Here is a 26405-nt window from a genome sequence, read left to right as displayed (position 1 = left end):
AAAAAGACTATTAAGGCACACCAAATGGCTACCCTCTTCATATCTTAGATTTTCAAACACCATGGATTGCCAACATCCATTGTGTCAGATAGAGATCCTAGAATGACCGATAATTTTTGGGTTGGGAAGGTCTATTTGAAAATCTAGGTATAAGATTGAATTTCTCTTCGGCCTATCAACCACAAAGGAATGGCCAAAGTGAGATAGCCAATCTTACGATTCTCGATCTACTTTCTCGATCTACTAAAGACTTATGTAACTGAAGTAGATCAATGCTCACAATGGGAAAAGTACTTACCCCTTGTAGAGTATGCCTACAATAATATTGTCCATACTACAACAGGAAAGGCACCTTTTGAGATCATAGAGGGAAGACCTAAAAGTCCCTTACCACTTAAAGTACGTGGGAAGATCTTGGCTACCGTTGAGTATAGCCGTGACTTGCAAGAATCTAAAGGATTAAGGAGACTATATCCATCTCTCAACAAAGGCAAAAAGCTGTTGCTGACAAGCACAGAAGGCCCTTGACGTTCAAAGAAAATAATTGGGTTTTACTTAAGTTTCCCAAGGCTGGATTGAAGCAAACGACGGACAAAAATCCTACGGGCCATCAAAAGTATTATGCTAAAGTAGCAAAAAGATACCATGGTCCTTTTCAAATCTTGAATCCAATCAATGAGATGGCTTATCAATTCAAGTTGCCCAACCATTGGCTCATACACAATGCTTTTCATGTGAGCTTACTTAAGCCCTACAAAAGAGAGCCATAAAGTGAACCAATTATTGAAGACCCTTTAAAAATCGAAGACCAAGAAGAGGTGCTACAACCCAAAGCTATCCTTCGGCATGAAGACAAGGTAGTACAACATGGTAAGATTATCCAACGATATCTTATTAAGTTCAAAAATTATCCTTTTGAAGATGCTAGATGGATGCAATGAATACAACTTAAGGATAGTATGAACCTTGTCAATGCTTGCAATGCTATATTAAAGTAAGCAAATGTACATGTTTCTTTCAATGACCAATGTTTTTGTCTTATAAGACTAATTCTGTTTTTATTGTGCACAAATTGCATGCTTAGAATCATGTTTGTGATGACGACGTCTCTCAAACACCAAGTAGAATTTGCCACTGTACTTTGGGAGAATGAAATGGACTAAAGAGCAGACATCCTTGCGATAGGTACATCTCCCAAGCACCAAATGGATTAGTCATCCATCTCAAAATGATGTCGTAGGGTAAAAAGGGATCCTCTACCCGCTAAGAAACATAGGCTAATGACTAAGACTTTATGTCTTCTACCTCATAGTCGAGGACAACTATGATTTCACGAGAGAGTTAATGTCATAAAATCTAATATCTAACCAACCCAAATGGTTTTCTCATATTAAACTGATCATTTGATGTGGGAGAATAAACCGGAAAAAGAGTTAGAATATAGACATGTACTTATGGATCTATCTCAACACGGGGCCAAGGTTAAGGGGGTCCAAATGAGAGAGGGTCTGTCAAAGAGAAAGAAAACTTAATGGAGCTTAAAGACCTTAGGGTTAGCTTCGTTAAAGACCTTCAAAGGTTAGTGTTTAAAGTCCTTTGACCTTAGGCAAGCAGAGCTGTGCTTGAGGTGGGAACCCGGCACAAGCTTGAGGTGCTTGTCGTGCTTGCTGACTAAGGTGCTTGAGGTGCTTAATAATTAAGGTGCTAAGGTTCTCCATGACTAAGGTTCTCAAGGGGTTCAAGGTGTTCCCAAAAGTCAACACGATCCCTACTCAAGGGGGGGCGAGCCCTCATTGTAGGAGCATGAGAGAGAACACACATACCCTCACACAAGGCAAGCTTAGTGTAAAGAAGTAACTAGGACACTTGTCAAGTTCCTCTTCATGTTGCCCTTATGGTGTGCCTAAAGCCTATTGGTTGGCCTCTCAAGGGGTTCAATGATAATTTAGCTACTTTATTTAATTGATTATGAATCAAGTCCTCTCTCTCAAAGGGGAAAGGGGGACACTTGTCCCAAGGCTAGCATGGTTGCTTGATATGCACCCTACATGTGATTGGCTAGGCTTGTAGGGGTCTAATTATCTTCTAACATAAGCTACAAGGGGGGGAGGGGTCGACCAAGGAAGCTAGGGGCTAGCTTGAGGAGTATACTTTCCCCCCCTCCCCCCCCCAACACACACACACACACATACACACACACACACACACACACACACACACTCATTGTGTGAAGTGCAAAGTGCAAGAGCTCCATCTTCTTCTCCAAGCTTGTTCAGAAGTTGAGAGCCTACACCAACCCTCTTGGCTATGGAATGCAAATCCAACCAAGAGCCATGCTTCAATGCTTAAGCTTGCCATTTTATTCATCTTCATTACTATGCTATCAGCTATGCTAAGCAAGAAGAGTGATGATAAATGAGGAACTATTTTTTTCTCCAATGAATGCTTCTTTTTTCTCTTCCCTACTTTCATTCCCCGCTAGCTCTCTCCACCTTTGAAGGTGTTTGAGGCCTTGGGATTGAGGCTGGGGATGCTTAATGCTTTTACAAAGATTATGTTATGTTCGTGATGCATGAAGCTTTCCATCTTCATTGCATCACCTAGGTCACAAGGAACACAAAAATTGTATTGTACCAAGTCTTCTTGATGGGAGAATCTATAATACAAAAGCCTATCGGAGGGAGGAACCGGGTCCACATAAATCCGGTCCTCAACTGTTGTCAAGTTCTCTAGCTCTCTCTCTTGCAATCATATTGTTCATGTCAAGTTAATTAAATATTATGGTTATGTTGCTACCGCTAATTAAGTTCACCCTTTATGTTCTCAAAGTAATCTCATGAAATTGCTCACTCTAATTCTCTTAATTCCGCTATCCTCAAAGTTCATAGGCCATTTCCATTACATCCGTTGTACAGGGATTGAAACTCCTTGAGCATTTACCCTCCCTTTCTACCGGAAAACACTGCCAAAAAAGAAAACCATATAGGTCGGAAAATACATTAAGATTTCGATTTCAGATGTAGGCTCATTTTACAACGTGGGTTTTAGGTCTCCCTCTTTCCCCCCCTCTCTCTCTCTCTCTCTCTCTCTCTCTGCGCTTTGCGGAGTATGAAGAACGACCCATCATCTTCGAAGAAAATCAAGCGCAAAAAGAAATGGTGCAGCGAGACAGCAGCTGAACTCTTGCACAGCAGAGATGATTATGCGATTGACCATTGTGACGCAGACGAAGACGTGGGTCCAAACCAGCTTCAACATAGCAATGAAGACGAAGACGCGGGTCTGAATCAGCTGCAGCCTAGCGATGAAGAGGAGGATGTACGTTCTGGTGGAGCTACAGCGGAAGCTTCTGATGATGGACAGAGTGCCCGGAAAGTTAAGCAAAAGGGAAAGAAAAGGAAAAGCCTGGAGGGCGACTCAGGCACTAGGTCGAAGAAGAAGAAAAAGCTCAGGGATGAGCAGTTAGGAGTTCTGGACTCAGAAGCATCACAGGATCCTCAGAGCACGCTTGAGAATGCGCAATCTGCAGTTGTTGAGCAAAATGGTGACATTGCTGCGCCTAATTCTTCCAGCTCTCTGGTGAAAAGGCATACTGCTCAGGTAGAGAGGCAGAATTTTTGTGGAAATTCTCTGTATGTATAGTCCAGAAGTGATTACCCAACTGGAACCCACTAGGCATTGTCTATGGGGTATTCTTACCTAAAATCAAATTGATTGGGCAAATGAAGATTGTGGAATTTGTTTATGCAATTGTTTCTGTTTTCAAATTTTACTTAAGTTTTCATGTGTAGTGGTATGTGCATGTTACTCAGGTGTTAGGAATCATGAGTAACACTGCATTTGAGACACTGCCCATCTCAGAGCCTACACAGAATGCGATCAAAGAGACTGGGTTTACTCATATGACAGAGGTAAGTCAAGTGCAAGAGAATTAAGAATGCATGAGACAAAAACTTTATACTTTCAGACTCTTTTAGTCATTTGTAAATCTAAGCAACTAAGCGTTTAACAGATCCAGGCCAGGTCAATCCCTCCTCTTCTTACTGGAAAAGATGTACTTGGAGCTGCCAGAACTGGTTCTGGGAAAACTCTTGCATTCTTGATACCTTCAGTGGAGCTTCTATACCAGGCTCATTTTATACCACGGAATGGCACAGGTGTTGTCATCATTTCTCCAACTAGAGAGCTGGCTATGCAGGTATCCTTTCTAGCTCATTCAACTTCAACCTATGCGTGGTGGTACGGAAAGATTACATATTGTTTTCTAAATGCTTTATTGTGTATCAGTGATGTAAGAAGTCTAACATAGTATAAAAATTTGACTTTTAATATTTAACTTTCTCAAAATTAGACCCACCCGTTTATGCAAATATGGCTTTAGCTTTTAATCTTATACTAAGTCACACGTAGGCATGGCCTGCAACAGTTGTTATGAACACTCTCTTTCACATAGATGAGATGACAGTTTGTGATTTAGTGTACCTCCAACTGCAATTCAGATACAGCAGGCATTAGAGGTTCAGATAGCAAAAGATGGGTTTGTGCCTCATAATGGAGGCAAGAAGAGAGTGATTTCCACTAAACAAGCCTTCCTATAGGGCCTAGGCTGTAGAAGAGAATACGATTAGCATATCATTTTTGTCTATGATGAGGCTGGCTACATATTTGCTGGGAGCCACTTGACTGCATGGTAGGGAACTGGCAGTCGGAGAGATTATGCACGTCTTTGCGTTTGATGGAGGCTTTTGTGTGTCGGAAGGGGAATAGTAGCTGCCTGCTGATTATAGATTAGTAAAAACAATAAAATCACGAGGCCTGCCTTGATCAATGACACCTTTTTGGCATACATCCTCAACACCATCAGTATTTTCTATATTACCATCAGATTTGACTACATTTTGCTAAAAGCTAAACAACCAACCATTACTGTCAACACCATCAGTATTTTCTATATTACCATCAGATTTGACTACATTTTGCTAAAAGCTAAACAACCAACCATTACTGCACCATAACTAGAAAGGATGGCTCTACTTCGTGTCCATTAAGCGGAATTTTTAAGATTCTTGTAGATTGCTCCCTTTCCTCTTCAACGAGGAGTAAAAGTGATTCCACATCTCCAGGAGTTGAGCTGGCAATGTCATATTGAAGGTCTTGAGTCTTTAATGCTAATGAAGCCGCTTAGTAGGCCTCAATGCTTGGAGAGCGCATCTTCTGCAAAAAAAAGAAGGGTTTCCGTCCAGGTGCCCTAGTTCGCGCCCACCCACTGGCCACGTGCGCCCCACACTCATCTTGCAATCCACTCCTTGCACGCATGCTTTTTCTATTGCTTCCTTCTCTCTTTTCTTGTCTTTTTGCCTCCGGTAGGGCATCTCATGGGATTCCCTCTAATCAACACAAACCCAAGATTGTACCAACATACTGGCTCAATGCTCGGGAGTCAGCATGTAGCCGTTGTAATTAAGAAGCTGTAACGGGACTGGGCCACGTGTCAACGGAAAAGAACAAATTGAACAACTTTAAGCACTTCAAATAACAATTGAACTAAAAGAGATACATGACACACGAGACACGGAGTGGCGGAGTTCCACCCCAAGAGATCACTGGCCCCAAACCCTGGTGCCTTTTTCGGTATTTCTTTATATTGCATCAACAAGGTACAAGTTCCATGGCTGTGCTTTGCATCTTCGGCGGGCAGTTTGCCAGAGTGAGAGCCCATGTGTCATATTTAAAGGCTCTTGGCCTCTGAAAGCAGTTTACATGAAAAGCTTCACGTTCTAAACGCATTTGGGTTCCCAATAAGCATCAACGCAAATTGAGGGGAATTTCGTACAGGCTACCATGTTGCTAGTCACCAGCGTGAAACGTGGAATTCTGTAGGGGTTGCCACGTGGCACTGTCAGAGCAATTCGTGGGCGTTCGTACAATTGCCACGTCATCCGGTTTTGCGCAAGAGATTTGTGTGTGATTGCATTGGTCCTACTTTATTTTAATATCTTTAGGTCCCTTGGGTCCCATAAGTTGATGGGAACTCTTCTTTAAAAATAGGCCACTCGGCAAGGCTTTGCAAGTTGGTAAAACTTCTTCTGTTGCTGCTTCTAGGGTTTAGTCCCCTCGGCCGAGATTTGTAGGTTGACTCCGTTCTTCAATGGGTTGACACGTTAGCAATTTGTGACAGAAGCACTATTTTGTAAAGGAGGACAGTGGAGTCCTTGATCACTTACATCATATAGCTGGCTCCTTGCGATACTTTGAGGCTTATATTTCACTAAGACTTAAATGTACAAGATTGTACTTATATGATCCTACAGATTGTCACAAGGCGGGCACCTCGTGCCAATAGAAAAGAACAGATTGAACAACTTTAAGCACTTCAAATAACAACTGAACTGAAATAGAGAGAGACGACACGAGACACGGAGTGGCGGAATTTTACCCCAAAGAGTATTGGCCCTAAACCTTGGCGTCCCTTTCGGTATTTCTTTATATTACTGCTGATTCGCAAAGTACAACAGCCCGGGAGCACCTCCTCTGCAATCTGCGCGCTAAAGAGTGCCAGAGAGGGCCCCCAAGGCTCATATTTAAAGGCTCAAAGCCTAAAAGCATCAAATATGAAAAGCTGACCCCAAAAAGTCACTTTCCTAAAATTTCGAGATTTCCCTAAAAATCCGTCGCGAACTCTGGAACGTCCGTACAGGTGCCACGTCATCATATTTTGATGTGCAAAGTCCTTTGAGTGTATTTTGCTTTATTTTTAATGCCTTTATGTCACTTGGGTCCCATCGGACAGGGTCCCGTAAGTTGGTGGGAACTCTTCTTTAAAAATAGGCCACTCGTCAAGGCTTTGTAAGTCTGTAAAACTTCTTCTTCTTCTTCTGTTGCTTCTTCTTAGGGTTTGGGTTAGGGTTTCTGCAGTTTTAGGGTTAGGGTTTTCAGAATTAGGGTTTGCAGGTTTTAGGGTTAGGGTTTTCAAAATTAGGGTTTTTAGTAGTTAGGGTTTCTGGCAGAAATTAGGGTTAGGGTTTTTGCTCTCGGGCAGCCACGTCATCACTTTGTGACAGTTTAGGCACCTCGGCCATATCTGAAAGTTGGCTCCATTCTTTAGGCTTTGACACGTCAACAATTTGTTACAGAGTCCGTGGTGCCTGTGCTCGGGCTGGGAAATGACAAGGATTTTGGTTAGATATCGGCTGCAAGTAGCCCAAGGCGCCAAGCTAGTTCTTGTGTTGTCCATTATTACTGCCTGTAGCGGTCGCTCTTCACCACCTTCCCTAGCCACCACGTCACTTGACTACCGCTCAACCTGTTGCCTTCTTAAATCTCTTTCTTTCTCCCTCCTCTCGTCCAAGTTCTAGTGCGTGTGCTTCTTTGCATCGGCTTCCTCCATTGCATGCATCAGCTTCTCCTTCCCAATATATTGCTCGTTGTCTTACTTCTTGTCACCTATCCGTGGAACCCAGAATTCAGCTTGGCCAGAGATCTGGTGCAGGTAGTGGGAAGCACAAGAGGGAAGTTACTCCGCTCCTTTCTCAACAGATGCCTCGATTTTGATGCTAGAGTCATTGATGTTGATAGCCATTTTTCGGCTTTCCATAATTGCCATACTAAGTTACTCTACCCTACCAAATTCACCCAAACGCTATGGCTATCCCTACCATTTCACTGTACATAGGCGTGTGTGAGTTAGGGGGCTTTTCCGATATCTTCTTAAAATCTCTCAGCTAGCTAGTCACTGGGCTAGGTGAGCCAAAAAATAAAAATAAAAAAATAAAAGTATATTATGGCCTCTTTGTGTGTAAATATTTCATTGTATATATGGCCTAAATATAGGGATTTTTTATAATTATTTTGGTATTTTATTTAAATATTTCTACTTAAGTGTGCGTTTTATTAAACCTATGTACACCTTCTTTCATCCTCTTACACCATAATTATATTTTTTGTCAATATGTACATACTCTAACCTCATATTTTTCCTTTATACAAATCACTCCCACATTTTCACCCTCACCCTCGTGAAAACAAAAAATTGATTTCTACTCATTGGTTACTTTTATTATATTATTTACTTGCATACCTTTTTCTCTTTCACCCAAAATAATTCAAGGAGGGACCATATCATATGATTCCAATATCTTTCCATATCCATAACTCCTCCATATTTTTATTATTATTTTTACTCATTATTTTAACACCATGTGCTCATTGAGCTAAAGTCCATGAATAGTCCATACACTAGTCCCACCATGTATATATTTCTTATTTCACCAATAATCCTCCTTCATGCATGGGTCAAGGGCAACTTGAATGCTTTGTATTATAATATGACAAAGGAGGGGCTCACTCTTGGATGCATTGTACAAATTCAACAAAGGAGGGGGCCACTAAAAGACTTTTGCAGGCATAAAAAACAGGCTTTTTGGTGAGAATTTTGGCACCTATCTCCACTCCGAATTTGGAGCGGTGGTCAAAAGAGAAAATGTAGCCAACGCTCTGAATAATCACCTTAAATTTTTTCATGATTTTTGGAGCTACCAGTGGTGAGCTATGATTTTTTGAGTGGACCTCAGTCTGCCCACTTTTCTCACAAGTAGCCCTTAGTCTTCTCTCACGCTTCCACACACCTACTCACTCTTACACATCCCTCCCTCTCCTTCCCTCACTCAAACCTGCAATTTCCATGGCTTCTCCCACCCTCTTCACCATTACCCTTCTCTCTCATCCCTATAGTTCTTTTATGAACCTCTACATACATATACCCTCTCCATGTCTCTCTCTATTGCTTCTATGTTACAATTTCGTTTACCTCTCCTAAAAATATCTAAAATTCAGCATCTTAACCATGATAACTTTTGCAAATTGAGGATTTTTCATCAACAAATCCTCTTTTCATCCTGGTGATCAACCGTGGCGGCGGCGTAAAGAAGCGAAGAAGAAGAAGAAGACCAGCGGTCATTTTTTCCACAATCTACACAAGGGTGCGTTTAAGCTTCTTCAAAGCTTCACCATCTCAATGATTCTCTTTTAATTCACCCCTCTTCCTTCATCAAATCAACTCACTCTACCCATTGTAAATGTAACATTAACTTTCTAGTGATTACTAACGACTAACATACTAACACAAAATAGCATTGACTTAACCATAAATGACACCTCACCTCAAGACATGTACAAAGTAACTCTCTCTCTCTCTCTCTCTCTCTCTCTCTCTCTGCTTACTTACTTTCACCTTATCTACCATCAATAATGCTCTGTTTTGAGCCCACACCCATGACTCAAGCAGACAAAGAAAGCCCGCAATGTTTTGATATTCAAAAAAATCATAATCCTGATTTGTTAGCTTGTAAATTAGGATTTCCAATAATCTTTATGAGGGGTCTCCAACCTATAAATAGACCCCTCTCCTTCTTGTAAAACAACCTCCAGCATCTCACATAGCACCCCAACACTCTATGCGTGAGGAGAGACTTAGGTGTAGCAACCACTTGTGAGCTTCACTCTTGGTGTGAGAGAAGCTTTCAAGCTACACATTGTAAGTGAGAGAGCGTGAGTTCCACAAATCTCAAAACCACTATTGTATATTTTTCTTCATCATCAATAAATTGAGGTGTGGTGCATCAAAGGCGTGATTCAACGTTCAAATCTTCGTCCTCCCATTTGTGCAATACGGTTTGGTGAATTCAAGGTGACTTGTGTATTTTGAGTTTCTATCGGTTGATCTTGATTTTCGAAAGTGTTTTAGTGTGTTTTTCATTGCCAATTTTGTGTCCATTGTAAGAGGGTATTGTGGTGAGAGGTCTCCCACACCCTAAGACAGTGTGTGTGTGTTTTGGCAATGATTAGCAATCACTAAGCATTGAGTGAGTTTTTGTACAAGCTCTACGATAGCATCATAACGAACCATCTCCATTTGCAAGTCACAAATAAGGTATTACGCAAGATCCTTTTCTCTCTCTCTCTTCCCTTTGCTCTAGCTCTCTCTGGTCCATTTTGTGTGTGTTTTGGTGTGAGGTTGCTTGTGTGTGTTGTATGGTGCATCTTCTTGGTTGTGCCAAAATCTCTCTTGCGTCCTAGTTCGCATACCATAACTAGGTGGTGCCCCTATCTTGTTTGGGTTTGGCTGTGGGTTTGTTGTTGTGTTGTGCTTGTGGTTGCCCCATCGCCAATTGAGCAGCACGGGAGCCTTGAGGGGTGTTTAGAGGTCGCCTCTCTTGTTGCCCGCCCCGGACCGCCTCAATGTCTCTTTGAGCTTCAGGGATACTGAGAGCTGACAGTATTCTGCCGTATGACTTTATGAAATGGAATTCCTGAATATGATACTGATTTGTTTTTGACTTCTTTTTAAGTGTAGGAACTGATAGACGAAATGACTGTAGCATTCTGGTCTACTTGATCTCGAATAGACATGGTTGCAATAGGGGTTAGTCAATCGGACATTGATGAGGTCCCGACTGGATCTAGATGCGATTGCTAGCTACATTGCCGATAAATCATGATCTAAGATCCGAATGAATGTTGAATGTCCTGTGATGTCGTGTGATGTGACTGTCGATTGGTACATGTGCTAGATGTGTGTTCCTAGTGCGTAGGTACTAACAATCAGTGTCTGCTAAGACGGTTTACGGGCTTTGTCTGTTTTGTAGGCGTAATCGAGGGCGATTACAATGCTTTCAAGTGGGGGGTATGTCACAAAGTGATGACGTGGTTGCCCGATTATTAGGCTTTTGATGACATGGTTGTACTGTTGAAACCCTAACCCTAATGGCTAGAAACCCTAAATGCTGCAAAAAACCCTAACCCTAAATGCTGCCAGAAAACCCTAATCCTAATCTGGGCGCATGACACGTGGCAGCAGTACGGACGTCCGCAGATTGCGGCGGGAATTGCGGAGGCTAAAAGCTTGCGGCAGATTTGCTTTTCTTGACAGTTTTTGGACGTTGCTTTTATTTGCTACGCAATTTCAAATAGAGAGAGAGAGCTCCTTTTTGGAAGCTCAAGAGAGCTTGTGAGAGAATGTTCTCTTCTTTATTTTTGACAAGCTTTTAAGCTTTTGGGGCTTTGCTTTTGGCATTCCTTGTAAACAAATAAATAAGTGGTTTGGGCTCCCACTCTAGAGAGCATCTGGACGCAGAGTCTGAGAGTGAGACTCAACCACTCTTGTACTTTGAACTCAGATTAATACAAAAAGAAATACCGAAAGGGGCGCCAGTCTTTGGGGCCAATATCTCTAGGCACGGAACTCCGTCAGGCAAGTGTAAATCTCTTGTGAACTGTGAACTGTTTTGAAGTGGTTATTTGGTGTTGTCGTGGTCGATTGACTTGGAGTGTCCAAGTCTGTTACATAGACGAGTGCAGAAAAGCAGAACCTGTACTCACAGAAAGACATGGACAAGCGAAGCACAAAGCAAAGCTTCGGAAAGGGCAAGATAAAGGCAAAGAAGCCTAGATTTTGCCCAGTTTTTGACAGTTCTATCGAGGACTCATCCTCAAATACTTTGGACTCCTACGATTGCATGTTTTATGCAAAGAAGAAACATTTTTTTAAAAGCAAACCAATATGACTTCCTCGAAGATAAAGCAAGAAGGCCAAAGAATTTAAAGAAGGTGGACAATCGATTTGAATCCTTTTCTGGGTTCCGTGATGCTCGAACATGGCGGTTCACTCTTCTGCAGAGAAAGGAAGCTCCGGTTTAATGGTTGAAAGGCTTTTTATTTCTTCTTGGCTGACTCGGGAGTCCGAACGAGATATACGAACTGCTTGGAATCATCTTCGGATGACCAAGGGAGATTCTTTGGACGCTTATTGCGAGAGAGTTTGGAACTCTTGTCTACCAGCCTCTTCATTTATGAAGGTCTTGTTTAAGGAACAGATTGAGCGGTTTTGCTGTGGACTTCCTACAGACTCCAGAGATCCGAGACTACTGCTTGGAACAGAAGTTGAATTCTTTTGAAGAATTGATGGGTCATATGAAACGGGGTTTTTGCGATACATTCGGGAAATCTGACTTACCCCACTAATGAGATCTTGACTTAGAGAACCCAACAGACCTCTCACAATGAAAGTAGAAAGAGAGAGTTCCTAGAACAACGAAAAGAATGATACACGTCCCCGACACTCTTAGAGAAAGGGTTATCTATTTCAAAGAGGGGAAGTGTTTTGGATGCGGGTAACATGGGCACATCTTTGCAAAGTGCCCCAAAAAGGCACATCAAGAACAAACTGCAGACAAATCAGAGAGTTCTAGAGCAACAGAGGAATGTGGCAGAAAAGGCAGATGAAAACAGAACTGGTACCACATTGCGTGGGGCCCTAACCGAATTAGATGAACAAAAGTACAAACTTTGCCGCACCTAGGGCAAAGTGAAAGAATAGGAAGCCCCTTCTTTGATGGAGGAGTCAAGGCAAACTTCTTTTCACTTGAATTGGTGGCTTGATTAGGGATTACGCTTGACATACTGAGGCCATAGGCGGAGGTAGTTCTAGCGGCACCCGGTTGGGATGATGCCATTACACCGATCATTGGCAAACTTCGTTTGCAATGTCAGGGGTGTTTAGGGCACGAGGACTTCTACGTAATGCTCTTGGGAGGTTGTGACGTCCTTTTCGAAATCCCCTGGTACCATACGAACAATGCCGTGGTTGACTCTCGGGCTGAGAAAGTGACTTTGACAAATGAAGGGCACAGAGATTGTACTTGATGAAATTCAGCTTCTTTCCTTGATTTTCTGGAGAGAACTGAATGATGATTGAAGGTCGAATATGTTTTGACCTAGAAAAAGAACGCCAAGATTTTCTCCACACTCATGCCGATTGCTTTTCTGAGGGCCTGCTAGGCGAGTTACCACCCGCTCGTTTTGAGGATCATACCATTGATCTGATACCTGGAAGCACATCACTGAACCGGCCACCTCACCGTGTGAGCCGAGCCCAGAATGAAGAGATTATGAACCAAGTGAAAGACCTCTTGGAAAAGGGTCTTGTCCAGCCTACTACTTCACCGTACTGCTCTCCAGTATTGTTGGTTTTGGAGAAAGACGGATCTTGGAGAATGTGCATTGATTACAGAGCTCTCAACAAAATCACCATCAAGAACAGATTTCCGATTCCTAGGATTGATGATATTCTTGACCGACTACAAGGATCCTCGTGTTTTAGCAGGATCGATTTGAAGAGCGGATATCATCAGATCCGAATCGCGCGGGGAGATGTCTACAAGACAGCTTTTCGGATGACTTTTGGGTTATTTGAGTTTTTGGTGATGCCTTTTGGCCTAACCAATGCTCCTGCGACATTTATCCGGATGATGAACATAATTTTTTGAGAGTACATACTATTTGTTGACACTTTCTTTGATGACATCATTGTTTTCTCCAAGGATGAGACAGAACATAAAGAACATCTACTATAGGTCTTTCAGGCATTATGAGATCACAAGTTGGTGATTAATGCGAAGAAAAGTGAATTTTTCCTACCCGAGATACATTTTTTGGGATACATTGTCTCAGCAGCAAGAGTGCAGATGGACCCGGCCAAGATAGAGACTATCCGTGATTGGCCTGATTTGAAGAATGTCCATGAAGTTAGGAGCTTCTTGGGGTTGTGTTTGTACTACTGGCGGTTCATTAGAAAGCTTGCAGAGGTTGCTTACCCCTTTGCATTTGTTGACATAGAAAGGAGTCCTTTTCTTGTGGGGACCCACAGAGGTGACCGCCTTTCAGAAAAGGAGAGCAGTAGGGTGAAGCACTTGGTCGTACTAACCCTTTCTCTAGAAGCTCTTTGACTTGCTTCAAAATTTCCTCTTGTTGAGCAAGACTCACCCGATAAGGGGGTTGATTTGGAGGCGAGCTACCCGGTATGAGATCTATGCGGTGATCTTCCGGGCGTACCAGAGGTAGTTCATCAGGGAGTGTTTCTGTGAAACAATCTTTGTATTTTGCCTGTGGCTGGTGGCCGGAGGGTGGCTCTGCCTGTGTGCTCTGTGTCTCTGCCTGTGGTGGCTGCTGGCCGGCCCTTGCAGGCTGGGCCTGAGTCTATGGTGTAGGTCGAGGTCTCCTCCGTGGACAGGCCTTCGCAAGATGGCCCATCTATCGACAAATGAAGCATTGGTTCGGGAGGCTCGAATACTTCACGCTCTTTCTAAAGCAACCCCCACTCACTCGAGGAAGGAGGATGACCTTCAGGAGAGTGTGAGTATCCCTAACTAGAACGCGAACTGAGGGAATGCCGGCCGCCTTGGCAGCTATTGAGGCTGCCGTGCGAGGTGTCTTCAGGACAGTCCCAATCGCTGAGCCCATCCTGGATAAAAGTGGTAGGTACTCCCTCCTCAAACCAGGAAAGCAGACGGAGATGGGAATGTTTGCCTCCTCTACCAACACATCTGAAGCAGGGTCAAAACCATGTCTCCATTGTCGAAAGTGGGCTCGAACTGCTCGGATGGTCAAGGGACTCATGGCGATGATCTTGGACGCCATCTCGAAGGTCTCAAACTCGATTTGATAGTAGCCTTGTCCGAGGATTTGGACATCCAAGATCTTGCCCACCTCTGTAAGAAGGCGGGCCTGGAGAAGGTCACGCAGCTCTCCTCTGCTAGGTCTGGTGGCGAGAATCTTGGAGATGACAGAAGTCGCTTGCAAGCGCTCTACCTCTGCGGTTAGGCTCGCTTGCTCTGTCGGTGAGAGAGCAAGTCGAATGGTGGGCTCAGCGGGGTCGGGCGAGGGGGCTTCATTGGAGTCCCTCTGCGGTGGAGCATGAGCCGCCATCTGTCTGCTGCTGTAAAGAAGAAGCGGAGGATCGTCGACGAAAGGGGGGAGACCTGCTGGACTGAGCACGTCGATGGTGCCGGCGACGCCCGTCAAGCAAGAAGGGAGAGGGAGAGGGCTAACGGTAAAAACCAGGCGAGAGGCGGACAACGGGAGGGGACGAAGAGGGCTGAATTGGGCAGCGGGCAGCTGCGAGCTGTCTGGGCAACGGGCATCACCAGGGGCAGCGCGAGGTGGATAGGGAGGGAGAGCAGCACGAGGGCGTGGGGGAGGGCGATGGCGAAGGGCGGGAGAGGGGGCGGGTGCGAGTAGCAGCAGCGAGCATCACTTTGGTTTTAATACTGGCTTCAATGATTGGTGATTTTACTCCCGGGTGGAGTAGTGAGAAATGATGTTTGAGAATGCTTGTTCATACTCATGGCCCTGACCCTTGTGGTTATTTGCGGGGGGAGTATTGAATGATTGAAAAGTGTTGTTTTTACTCATGGCTCGGACCCTTGTGGTTATTTACGGGGGGAGTATTGTTGTTGTTACTCATGGCCCGGACCTTGATGGTTATGCGGGAGGAGTATTAAAAAGTCCGAGCAGTGGTTACTATGAGCACCTCCAAACGACGCAGGCTGTGGTGTGGGGGGCGTTTGGTTGTAAAAAGCCTCTATATCTCATGGCTCGGACCTTTTTAGGTTATTTGCGGGAGGAGTGATGAGGGAGTCGTTGAACAGCTCATGGCCGGGACTTGGATGGTTATTTGCGGGGGGAGTGTTCATCGACGACTTTATGTTTCTATGTCTTGTAACATGCATATGTGAGCATTTGTGTTGCATTGTGATGTGCCAACTACTGAATATTCCTAATTGGATGAGATTGCTTGGGTATGTAATTTTAGTGCATCAAGAGACCCGTGGAAGATCAGTACGGTTTGGGTGTGATGGCTAATATTACTACGTCGGAATAATAAGAGTTCCGATCTGGACGAAAGGAGAAGCTAACTCCTTGATCAAAAGAGTAGAAAGGAGAAGCTAACTCCTTGATCAAAAGAGCCAAAAGGAGAAGCTAACTCCTTGATCAAAAGAGCAAAAAGGAGAAGCTAACTCCTTAATAAAAAGAGCAAACTGATTGTCCCTCGGAAATTTTTGATCTAACTTGCCCACACACACGCAAAAACTGATGATGTGGCAGATTTTCAAAAATTACGCTGGCATGATGACATGGTAGGTTGTACGGATTTCCGTGTTTTGCGCTGGCTAATGACGTGGCAGTTGTGCGGATTTTCGTGATTTACGCTGATAGCTTTGTGGCTTTGCTTTTGGACCAGATGCTTTTGAGTTTGAAGGCTTTTTACTTTAATCTGCTTTTGGGGCCTAGGGCCTTTAAATATGAGGTTAGGGCTCATTCTCTGGCATGCTTCTTGGAGAAGGTGCAGAGTCTGGAGTACCGACTTGTACTGTGTTGATGCAATATAAAGAAATACCGAAAGGGGCGCCAAGGTTTGTGGCCAATGCTCTCTGGGGTGGAATTCCGCCACTCCGTGTCGCGTGCCATCTCTCTCTTTCAGTTCAGTTGTTATTGAAGTGTTAAAAGTCTGTTCTTTTCTATTGGCACGTGGTGCCCGTCTTGTGACATCATGCCTATAAAAAGGGATCACATAAAGACGGTGACTAAAATACAGGAAAGCATCAAGAATGACACACTCGAACAATGGGTTCTGACTAATTATTCGAACACATAATACTTCATTTGGGGGTTCTTTGGACCTGACTCGAGAGCCAAGATCGGTTTGTCGTGATTGATCGAATCTTCTTGTGGGGGTTCTTTGGACCTCGACTCAAGAGCCAAGATCGATTCTTCGTGATTGATCAAATCTGCAATGAGGTTAGCTTCACTAAACAAAATATCAACTAAACCATCATCCTTGTAAACAGTCACGGTTTCTTCTTGCAAATCATCATGCTCGTGAATAAGCACATCTTGATCATGCAAATCATCATGCTTATCATTATCATGCAAATCATGTGTGTCATGCTTTGGAAAAGAAGAGACTGAGAGAGTCTCCTTTTCCGGATTCTTTGCAATCTTCGCCTGCACATTAGAAATGAGAGATGAAGAATGAACAACTTGCTCTCCACGAATGATAAGGGGAGAGTCACTTTTGGCATTGAAAGTGAACGTATTTCCTGCCCAATCAATGAGAGGGTTATGCTCACGAAACCATTGAATGCCCAAAAGCATATCATATCCTGAAAGAGGAGGGACTACAAATTTTCTACGGAAGGACACTTGTTGAACAGTGAACAAAACATCAAGGCACTCTTGCGTGATGAGAGAGTTCATACCGGGAGAGAAGCCTGACACCTCGAAAAGAGATGTCTTGCGAACCCCCAAGCGGACTCTTTCGACAAGAGAGTCACTAAATCAAATCATGCATACTGCCTGGGTCAAACAATATGACAAAACGTTGACCCTTCACATGACCATAACACTTAATGAGAGACTCATCAATGGGAGGATCATGAGAGACTTGGATCACACTCGTGTTCTCATTTATTGCATTGACAAAGGAAGTGGGTTCTGTGGGTTTTTTAGAGTCATTAGATTCAAGCTTAGGACATGTTCTTTTTATGTGACCCTTGATGTGACAATGAAAACAACGACCTTCCTTGGAATAAATGCTTTGTTCTTGCGACGTGATGTATCCTCCTAAAATTTTTTGTTCTGCTTTTCATTTGGAGTGAGAGTTACCGTTCTTACCATTCTTACCGTTCTTACTGTTCTGAGGGTTTTGAGAGATACTTGTGGAAGTCTTGTTTTCCTTAGGCTTTCCCTTGCTGTGCTTCATCTCTTGTGCGAGAGCAATCGCTACTGCGTTGTTGAGATCGATTGGGTCGAGGACTTCGACATCAAACCTGATGTAGTTGTCCAACCCGAAAATGAAAGTCTCCTTGCGCTCATCATCCGATTTGCGTAATTGGGTGCCGAGCTGGAAAACACGATTAGAGAAAAACATAACTGGCATACCATTTTGCTTGAGACTGCGCCAATCGTGTTTCAACCGTGCTAGGTACTGTGGTGGCATAAACCGCGCCTTGAGCTTGTCTTGGAAGTTGGCCCAATTGAAGGAAAGGGACGCGCCATCCTCGGCTTCCTCTAGGTGCGCGGGCAACTGCGCTTCTTGCCATGCGTGGTACCAATTAATGGCATCACCGGCAAGGTATATAGCTGTCGTCAAAACCTTGCTATTTCCTGTCTTCTTAGTTGTCGCAAAATAAGCATTAAATTGATGCAACCAAGAATGAATAATCGTAGCATCCATCTTACCATCATACTTACTAAACACGATCTTCTCTGTGACGGGGTTGTTGGAGTCCGAATCTCGGTGTGCGCCACTTGATGAACCACCAACATCTTTGTCCGGCTCGGGTTTTGAGGTGAGAGCCTGTCGGACCAACTCTTGCATGCGTAGGTCTCTCTGTACCTCACGCTTTGCCTCCAAGGCCGCTCGTCTGTCTTCGGCCGCCTAGCTCGCTTGCTCACGCTCACGCTCAATAGCTGCCTTTCTTATCGCTTTTCTTTCTTTTCATTCATCGTGCTCGCGTTCCAAGGTAACACGAGTCGCTTCTTGTCGTGCCATCATGTCCATCATCGTCTTGACCAAAGCCTCCATAGGATTTGGTGCAAACCGTGGCATAGATGGAGAAGGGGGAGGGTCAGAAAAACCTCATTCTTCACCTTCTTCATGCTCATCACCTTCATGCGAAGTATCCATTCCGCTTCGGGTGATGACCATACACTGAAGTCGTGGGTTCTTAAGTTCACAAGGAACTTGGGTTCTTGTGGGTCTTGGTTCTTGAGTTCTTGAGGTTCTTGAGGGTCTTGAGGTTCTTGAGGTTCTTCTTTAGTTTGCAATCTGTGTTAGAGAAGGATCTTCTCTTCATCCGAGTTCTTCTCTTTTCCGCGGGCGCACCCACACCAAGGTTGCTTTTTCCCACCTCACGTCGATTGGCCGACCGATAAGTGCACGGTCCGCTCTTAATGAGTGAAAAGAGGCACAAGGGGAGTCTGGACAAGCCCTTCTTTCTTGGGTTTCTTGTCACTCTTCAAAAACATGATTAGGAATTGATACGCCCAAGAGAACTTGGGTTGCGGTCACGTGCGACCGCAACAAGCAAAAAAAAATCTTATGGTTCTTTCCTTGAGTGATACAGAACACTGCCAGAGCTCTGATACCAATGTAAGGTGCAGCGGAAGTGAATGTTGAACTTTGCTCAAGATGCGTGCTCCGAACTGTGCTCAAGGGTTCCTTTTACTTACGGAAGGGAGAGCCTTCGGTTCCTTTAGTGAGAGAGTGCAATGGACACAAACAAAGTGGATAAACATTGTGAATGAAGGTACTGAGACTGAGAGATAGAGAGAGAAGAACACGACACCAGAATGTTGTTAAAATCCTCCTCCGAAGGCCCCACTCTCTATTGTGAGAGCGGTTTACTATTGATTGCGCAATCTCTACAATGCTTTGGACTTGCTGACGATGTCGACGACGATGAGGACGACGACGAGACGGGCTGAAATCTAAAAATGCTAAGGGCTGAAATCTGCAAATCTTTATCTGCTGAATTCTGACTCCATGTTGGTGATGACGCGCTGAAAACGAGATGCTGAAATCTGCGTTTTCCGGGCTGAATCTGCAAATTACGCTGGATCTGACCGTGCGGCGAGGATCTGCTGTGGGAAGCTGAGATCTGTGAGGTTCAGGGGTTCTACTGCGGAGTCTTGATGCTGAAAACTGAAAACGCTGGTGCTTGTGGTGGTTCCGTCGCGGTGGATCTGCTAAACGTTGAGATGCCAGGTTGATGCAAAAACGCTAGGGCTGATTTTGGTTTTGATGCAAAAACGCTATGGATCTTGCTTCTGCTAATGTCGGGGCTGATCTGCAATGCAAAACGCTAGGGCTGGTTCTGCCATGCAAAAACGCTAGGCTTGGTTCTGCTGTTCTGCCTACTGCCGGGCTGATCTGCTGTGCAAAAACGCCAGGGTGAGTCGATGTAAAAACGCTAGGCTTACAGATGGCTGAAAACGTTAGGGTTGTTGTGGGGAGGGAGTCTTGCTAAGAAGGTGCCTGTTGAACGCTGTGTTCTTGTTGCCTCTTCTGCCAGAAAGTGCTAGCGCTAGGTTTCTTATGTAGTTGCTTATCAAAATTGCACTACCTAGTTCCCAACAAAAATCACTTAAAAATATTAAGTGAAAATTGGTTACAATAGGGAAAATAGGTCTATGCACTGTAAAAATGCTCCTGATGGGTTATGAAGGTAATTTGATGATCATGCTGTGTGTAACTAGAGGATATGCATCTACTCTAAGTGTCTGGACATACACGGTCTGCAAACAGACTCACAAAAGTGCCAGATCACTTCCTAAGCAAGGCTAACTGAATTGCACTTAACCCATGTCATGAAGTAGCTTGTCCATGTACACATAGGGTTAGATGTGCACGTGACAATCTATTTGTATATAGATGCATTACAGGTCAAGCGCAGAACAGGGGGCGCTCGATTTATGCTGGGGGGATGCTTCATTGAGAACCTGTCACACAAGTTAAGAGCTATGGAGTGCTTTCTTCCCACTCTATGTACAGTGTGGTGCTAGGAGTGATGCCCTGCACAGTACACACTGCTCTCTCTCCCCTACCTGCAGTTATGTGATGCCCCACAAGAGGGCTCTTCATTTGACTGATGTACATCTGTGTGGTTTCATGCTTTTGTTCCGAGACAAGAGCCTCCTTGAGCAGGAACAGGGGTAGTTAATTGCTACTCCAAAGCAGGCACCGGTGAGGGTCATAACCTCACCGTACAGGTGCGTTTTCAGCGCTGTGTATACGCTGTAAATTGACTGTTTTTCAGCCATATGGACGCCAGAACCATTGGGGACAGTGCCTGACTGGTAGAGGATAGTTAGGGGACTGTTTAGGGCTGAAAACAGGGCAAAAACCAGTAAATACAGCGTGCTGAATTTACTGTTTTTGGGCAGGAATTAGAGGGTTTATGCCAGTGGAAGTTAGTTCCAGCAGGGGAATTGGTTTCTCACAAGTTTTGGGGTTGTTATGTTGCCGAAATTTGGCCAAAACAGGTGGTATCTAGCTGGATACAGGTAAAGGATTTCCAGGACTTTACTTTGTAATTTATCCTCTCAAAGTATAAAGAAATACCGAAAGGGGCGCCAATTTTGGAGCCTACTGGTTGTCGGCGTCTGCTCGGGACATTCTAGCTTTTGAGCCGTGTGTGTCCTTAAGTGTTAATTGCCATTGCAGGTTCCCTTTGCAAAGTGCTCTGTGTGTGTCTAAAGTAAAGAATTTCGAGTGAAAGCCAAAGCCTACCGCCCCATGGGCCGGTTTCATCGAGCCCTGCATTTATAAAGCAGTTTGACATCGCTTTCTCGGGAGATCGTTTTTTGGAAGCCTCCAAGGTATAAAAAGGGGGCGTCTTTTCTGAAAGGTAATGCACAAACATGGTGGTCCACCTTACTTTTGCACAGAGGACTTAAAAAGTGGATTAAATTCAAGAGAATCTTCACTTCACCATCGCTTACGGAAGAGTATGAAGAAGATATCATCAAGCGCCGGTTGCTTTTGGGTCAGATGTTTTTGAGTATAAAGCCTGTCATGTAACTGCTTTTCATGGGCCAATGGCCTTCAAATTTGTGCCATGGGCTCATTCTCTGGCACGCTCCCGCGCGGAGGTGCAGAGGATGGAGGATCGGCGTTGTACTTTGTTTAAGCAATGTAAAGAATTATTGAAAGGGGTGCCAAGGTTTGGGGCAAGTGCTCTCTCGGGGTGGAACTCTGCCACTCTCCGTTTCGTGTGTCGTGCATCTCTTTCAGTTCACTTGTTATTTGAAGTTAAAGTTGTTCAATCTGTTCTTTTCTGTTGGCACTTGGTGCCCGTCCTCGTGACACTTTTCTGGCTCTCGATGCAAAGTGGATGGGGGAGGAGAATTTCACAGATTCTCTTCAATTTTGAGCTGTACCTTTAGGCTTTTGGATTTTTAGGAGTGTCTATTCCTTAAGTGCATGTCGAATTAGCGGGTTGAATGTGGTGCGGTACATGCTGCTCAAGGGGGGAGCCACTCCACTCCCTTGTCATAGATTGCCTAGATTGAATAAAGTCAATAATTTTTCATGGAGATTTTAGGGATACTGATGGTTTGACAGTTTTTACCGGAATGACTTTATGAAGATATGTACATTGAATCTGAAATTGCCTAGATTCAACTCGATTACATGTGCTCTTTAATGTGTGTGTTGTTAGAGTATATGTTGGAAAGATGAAATGTTTGCAGCATTTTGTGTGATGATTGATCTGATGACTTTAGTGCATCTAGACATCTGTTAGAGATTGACGAGATTTGGATGTGATGGCGAAGTGAATGTGATTCTAGTGCTTCGAGATTTATATCTAGATGAGATAATTGGATACTGTTGTTAGTGCATCAAGGGTTTGTTGTTAGTGCATCAAGAGTTCCGGAAGGATGAGATGGTTACATAGAGATCTAGGTGCATCAAGAACGGCGTATTGAGCGTGACACACTCAAATTTTTTAACCGTTGAACTCGAGTTCGAGTAAGAAACCTAGGAGGGGCGTAATCGAGGGCTATTAGAATTCTTTCAAGACGTAAGGTATGTCACAAATTAGTGATGTGGCATGAAGATAACAAACTTCAAAGGGTTAGGGTGTTTCATTAAAAACCTAAGCCCTGACCAACGTATGAAGTATGACCGAGGAGCCTAAACCCTAGCGTTGGCTAGGTGATGACATGGCAATATTGTACGGATGGCAGATTTACGCCAATCTTTAGAGAGTAGAGCTTTTGGGGATGTGAAGCTTTTAGACCCTCTGCTTTTGGGCATCCTTTGTACTGTTTGTAAGGACCCTTGGGGCCACTCTCTTGGGCATTTGACTCTCTTGGGGCATCTGGACGCAGAGTCTTGGAGAGTTGGACCTCGGGAGTTGTACCTTTGATAGGCAATTAATAAAGAAATAACGGAAGGGGCGCGAGTCTTTGGGGCTAGTGCATCTGGGAACGGAACTCTGTCGTTCTCTCTCTCTCTCTCTCTCTCTCTCTCTCTCTCTCTCTCTCTCTTCAAGTTCAATTCAGTTGCTTGCAGTTTTGTCACGTGTGTTGTTGTAGATCTCTCGCTTTGAGTGTCTAAGCCTATGACATGCCCAATCTTTCCTAGCTCTCATGGCCATCAACCATGGTTGACCTAAAATTATAGGTTAGCCTTCCCCCTTGGTTGGCATCACATACACATCTACCAACCTTCACTTCACACACTCAACTTTCACGGCATTCACCACTCCTAGGCACCATTATTGGCCATCTTTGCTTTGTAAGGTGCTGATCCACTAACTTTATTATCGATGCATTACTTGCTTACTCATTACAGATATCTATGCTCCATCGTCAATGTAGACATTAGAGGCGTCTTGGCCCTTTATGTCCGCATTTCCACCACTAAAAAGATATTCCTCAGGGTTCTCCTGGACTCAAGGCTTATAGCCTTTGTCTTCATCCGCTTTGAACTTATCATCTTGACCATTGTCTATGCACCTTATGTGTCATATGAAGCAATTGGGGAAAGTGATCTTAGGGCTTTGCAAAGGCACATCATCAATAAAGTCGTAAGGTTGAGAGGACTCACCCAAGGCAAAAGCCTTGATGCCAATTTTACGTTTGGCTTAACCTTCCTTTTGCTTCTCTCACCAATCTCTTTGGTTTACATCATTGTCTGTAGTCTCCTCTTGCCTTGTGTGTTTAATGGGCATAGCTCTACTCTTGTCTGACTTGGCCTTACCCTTGTCTTTGAGAAATCACATACCTTCTTCTTCAACCTTTTCTTTGTCCTTAACTTCCAAGCTGAGCACATTAACAACTTTATTGTTAAGCCTGTTGGCAAAGGAGGAATAGATACAAGTGGAGGTGGTGGCGATGACTGCTGCAGCGGCCGCAGAGGTCGCCTCAAGATTTTCACAGGTGGTGCTTGCTGCCCAGGCAAAGGTGACTTGCTGCTTTGCTCTCAGTGGTGATGCTTGCTGTCTGGGAAGCATTCCTTCTAGGATAGCGACAATACTTCATATCATGACCCTTCTCACCAACGTCGTAGCCATGTTATTCTTGATTTTGTCTCCTCTAGCTTGCCAATCCTGCAACAGCCATACAAATTGGTAGCATGCACTCACATGAGATGAAATAGGACGAGGAGATCTAACCATTCGAGGCTTCAGCGTATGGATGTTTATGAAAAGTTTATTGTGAGTGGTTAGAGAAGGGCAGAAACATAACTTACAGTATAAGCCTACCAAGGAATTGTGGTGCAAAAATTTGTTATTGACCAACCAGATCAAGCCTTCTAGCATTTTCACATCCACAGACACCTGCAGAGTCTGCAAGATTGCCTGTCTGTTGTTAGCATCATTTCATGCACATGTACTTCTATATGTCTATTTACTTTGCTGCCACCTTCAGACATTAGTAGCTTGGAAAATGTTTGCTATTTCTTCTAAATTGCGAAATGTTCAACATGGTTATTTGGCAATTAAATGACTTTGATGTTTTCCTTATGTTTACAATTTCAGATTTATGGAGTTGCTCGCGATCTCATGAAGCACCACAAGCAAACTCATGGAATTGTTATGGGAGGAGCTAACCGACGCACTGAAGCAGAACGCCTTGTAAAAGGTGTGAACCTTCTTGTTGCCACTCCTGGGAGGCTCTTGGATCACCTTCAAAACACCAAAGGTTTTCTGTTTAAAAACTTGCAGGTGAGCCAAAGCTTTGGAAGATTTTGCTATACTATTTAATGAGGTTTATTCTGAATTAATTTTTTCTTATAAGAGCTGTCACATGTTATTTTAATATTTTTAGGGAAAATTACCAAAATACCCCTCTAATTTGTGGAATTTCCCAAAATACCCCCAATATTTTGTCATAAATTCCCAAAACGCCCTTCAAATTCTCCAAAATTCCCAAAATACCCCTGGTCGTGAGATTAAATTTCTCTAAAGATAAAAAAATTTGTAGCTTTTCATAAGAAGACTAGTTGGCTATCAATACAAGATGCTAAAACTAGAACTTGAGTTGGTTATGTAGGCTTTGGAGATGATTTGCTTCATTATTTTTGACATAATTGCCCTTTTTTGCGAGGTAATTTGTGACAAATTATATTCTAAGCACTCAAAAACAGATCTCAATTGTCAGAAAGGGATAAAGACTAGAAAATCTTGAACAATCCAACCAAAATAGATACAAATGCATTTTGGGAATTTTTGAATTTAAGGGGTGTTTTGGGAATTTCCACAATTAAGAGGGGTGTTTTGGTAATTTTCCCTATTTTTTACTTGTGTGCTTGTTGCATTTGAGGGTGAAAATCCACTTGTTCTTCAAGGTGCAGTTGGGCTTTTAGTTGTTGTGGGTTTCTTTTCTTGAACTTTGTAGATTCTTGTAGGAGTGTGAAGTGTGAGTTGGGCTGTTGGCAGTTAGTTCATTTGTTTGTTGAATCGGGTGGCAGTGCTTGGTGATTGATGAGGCGGATCGTATTTTGGAGATAGGGTTTGAGGAAGAAATGAAACAGATTATCAAGCTTCTGCCTAAGGTATTTTTTATCTTGCATGGAGGATTACATCTTACTATAAAAACTCCTCTTCCAAGCGGTTCTTCATCTCTTTGCAACTCCATTAATTTTTTGAATTAAGGCAACCATGAGAGCCTTTGCAGTGTTTAAATCATTGTTAAGGTCACCTTACTCTTCTCGTTTGCCAGAGTTCATGGTAACTGTTCTGCAAAGTGTTTTGTAGCAGCACTTCAGTTATGTTCATGTTTTTGTTTTTAATGCTGGCTCATAGAGAAAGTCTGTTTTGTAGGAGCGTCAAACAGTACTTTTCTCAGCCACTCAAACGACCAAGGTAAGCCATTTTACTGGCTTTACGGATTATGTGAAGTTGCAAGCAATAGGTCATTTCTTGATTAGTACAGTTGGGTACTGTGGATTTAGGTGGAGGATTTGGCTCGAGTTTCTTTTAAGAAAGCCCCTCTGTACATTGGTGTGGATGATGGAAGGGCCAAGGTCTGTATTGAAGGGTGTCACTATCTGTTTTCTCCTACAGGCCAACTTGATCAAACGTGACGGCTTGTCTTGTGTTTGATCCAGGCAACTGTAGAAGGGTTGGAGCAGGGATATTGTGTAGTTCCCAGTGCAAAGCGATTTCTTCTTCTTTTCACTTTTCTCAAGAAAAATATGAAGAAAAAAGTACACTTTTATTGGAGGTTTTGGTTTAGTTATATCTTGCAGATTTTGAAGGCTTCGCAATTTCTCACTGTTCCGTTATTTTCAGATCATGGTCTTCTTCTCATCTTGCAACGCTGTCAAGTTCCACGGCGAGCTTCTCAATTACATAGACATTCCATGCATGGATATACATGGAAAACAGAAGCAACAGAAACGTTCTACTACATACTTTGAGTTTTGTAATGCAGAAAAAGGTATTCTTTTGTGCACAGACGTTGCTGCAAGAGGACTTGATATACCGGCAGTGGTATGTAGTATAATCTTTCTTTTTGTGTGTTCATGTTATGCTACATAATAAACCCTGCTGTAA

The 26405-nt window shown here is 43.5% G+C and overlaps 1 protein-coding gene across 2 annotated transcripts in view; it reads left to right on the top strand.

Annotated features, from left to right (window-relative positions):
• Positions 1 to 3047: 3047 nt before the first annotated feature.
• LOC147449553 (P-loop containing nucleoside triphosphate hydrolases superfamily protein) overlaps positions 3048 to 26405 on the top strand; it is a 43068-nt gene continuing 19710 nt past the window's right edge. Inside the window, exons 1-9 of one of the 2 annotated variants that reach the window (XM_086521977.1) lie at positions 3048 to 3600; positions 3813 to 3911; positions 4013 to 4198; positions 24387 to 24572; positions 25319 to 25402; positions 25671 to 25712; positions 25802 to 25873; positions 25958 to 26056; positions 26142 to 26342. In XM_086521977.1, coding sequence (XP_086378103.1) covers positions 3109 to 3600; positions 3813 to 3911; positions 4013 to 4198; positions 24387 to 24572; positions 25319 to 25402; positions 25671 to 25712; positions 25802 to 25873; positions 25958 to 26056; positions 26142 to 26342 — 1461 coding nt within the window. In that variant the 5' untranslated portion in view covers positions 3048 to 3108. Of the gene's footprint in view, positions 3601 to 3791; positions 3912 to 4012; positions 4199 to 24386; positions 24573 to 25318; positions 25403 to 25670; positions 25713 to 25801; positions 25874 to 25957; positions 26057 to 26141; positions 26343 to 26405 lie in introns of both variants that reach the window. The other variant, XM_086521976.1, reaches the window with a different exon arrangement.

This window comes from Adiantum capillus-veneris, chromosome 10, assembly GCF_014529385.1.
Source record: "Adiantum capillus-veneris isolate H3 chromosome 10, ASM1452938v2, whole genome shotgun sequence".
In the NCBI taxonomy this organism is placed as follows: Eukaryota; Viridiplantae; Streptophyta; class Polypodiopsida; order Polypodiales; family Pteridaceae; genus Adiantum; species Adiantum capillus-veneris.
Note: the sequence above shows the minus strand (reverse complement) of the source record. Positions and strands in the feature narration are given on the sequence as shown.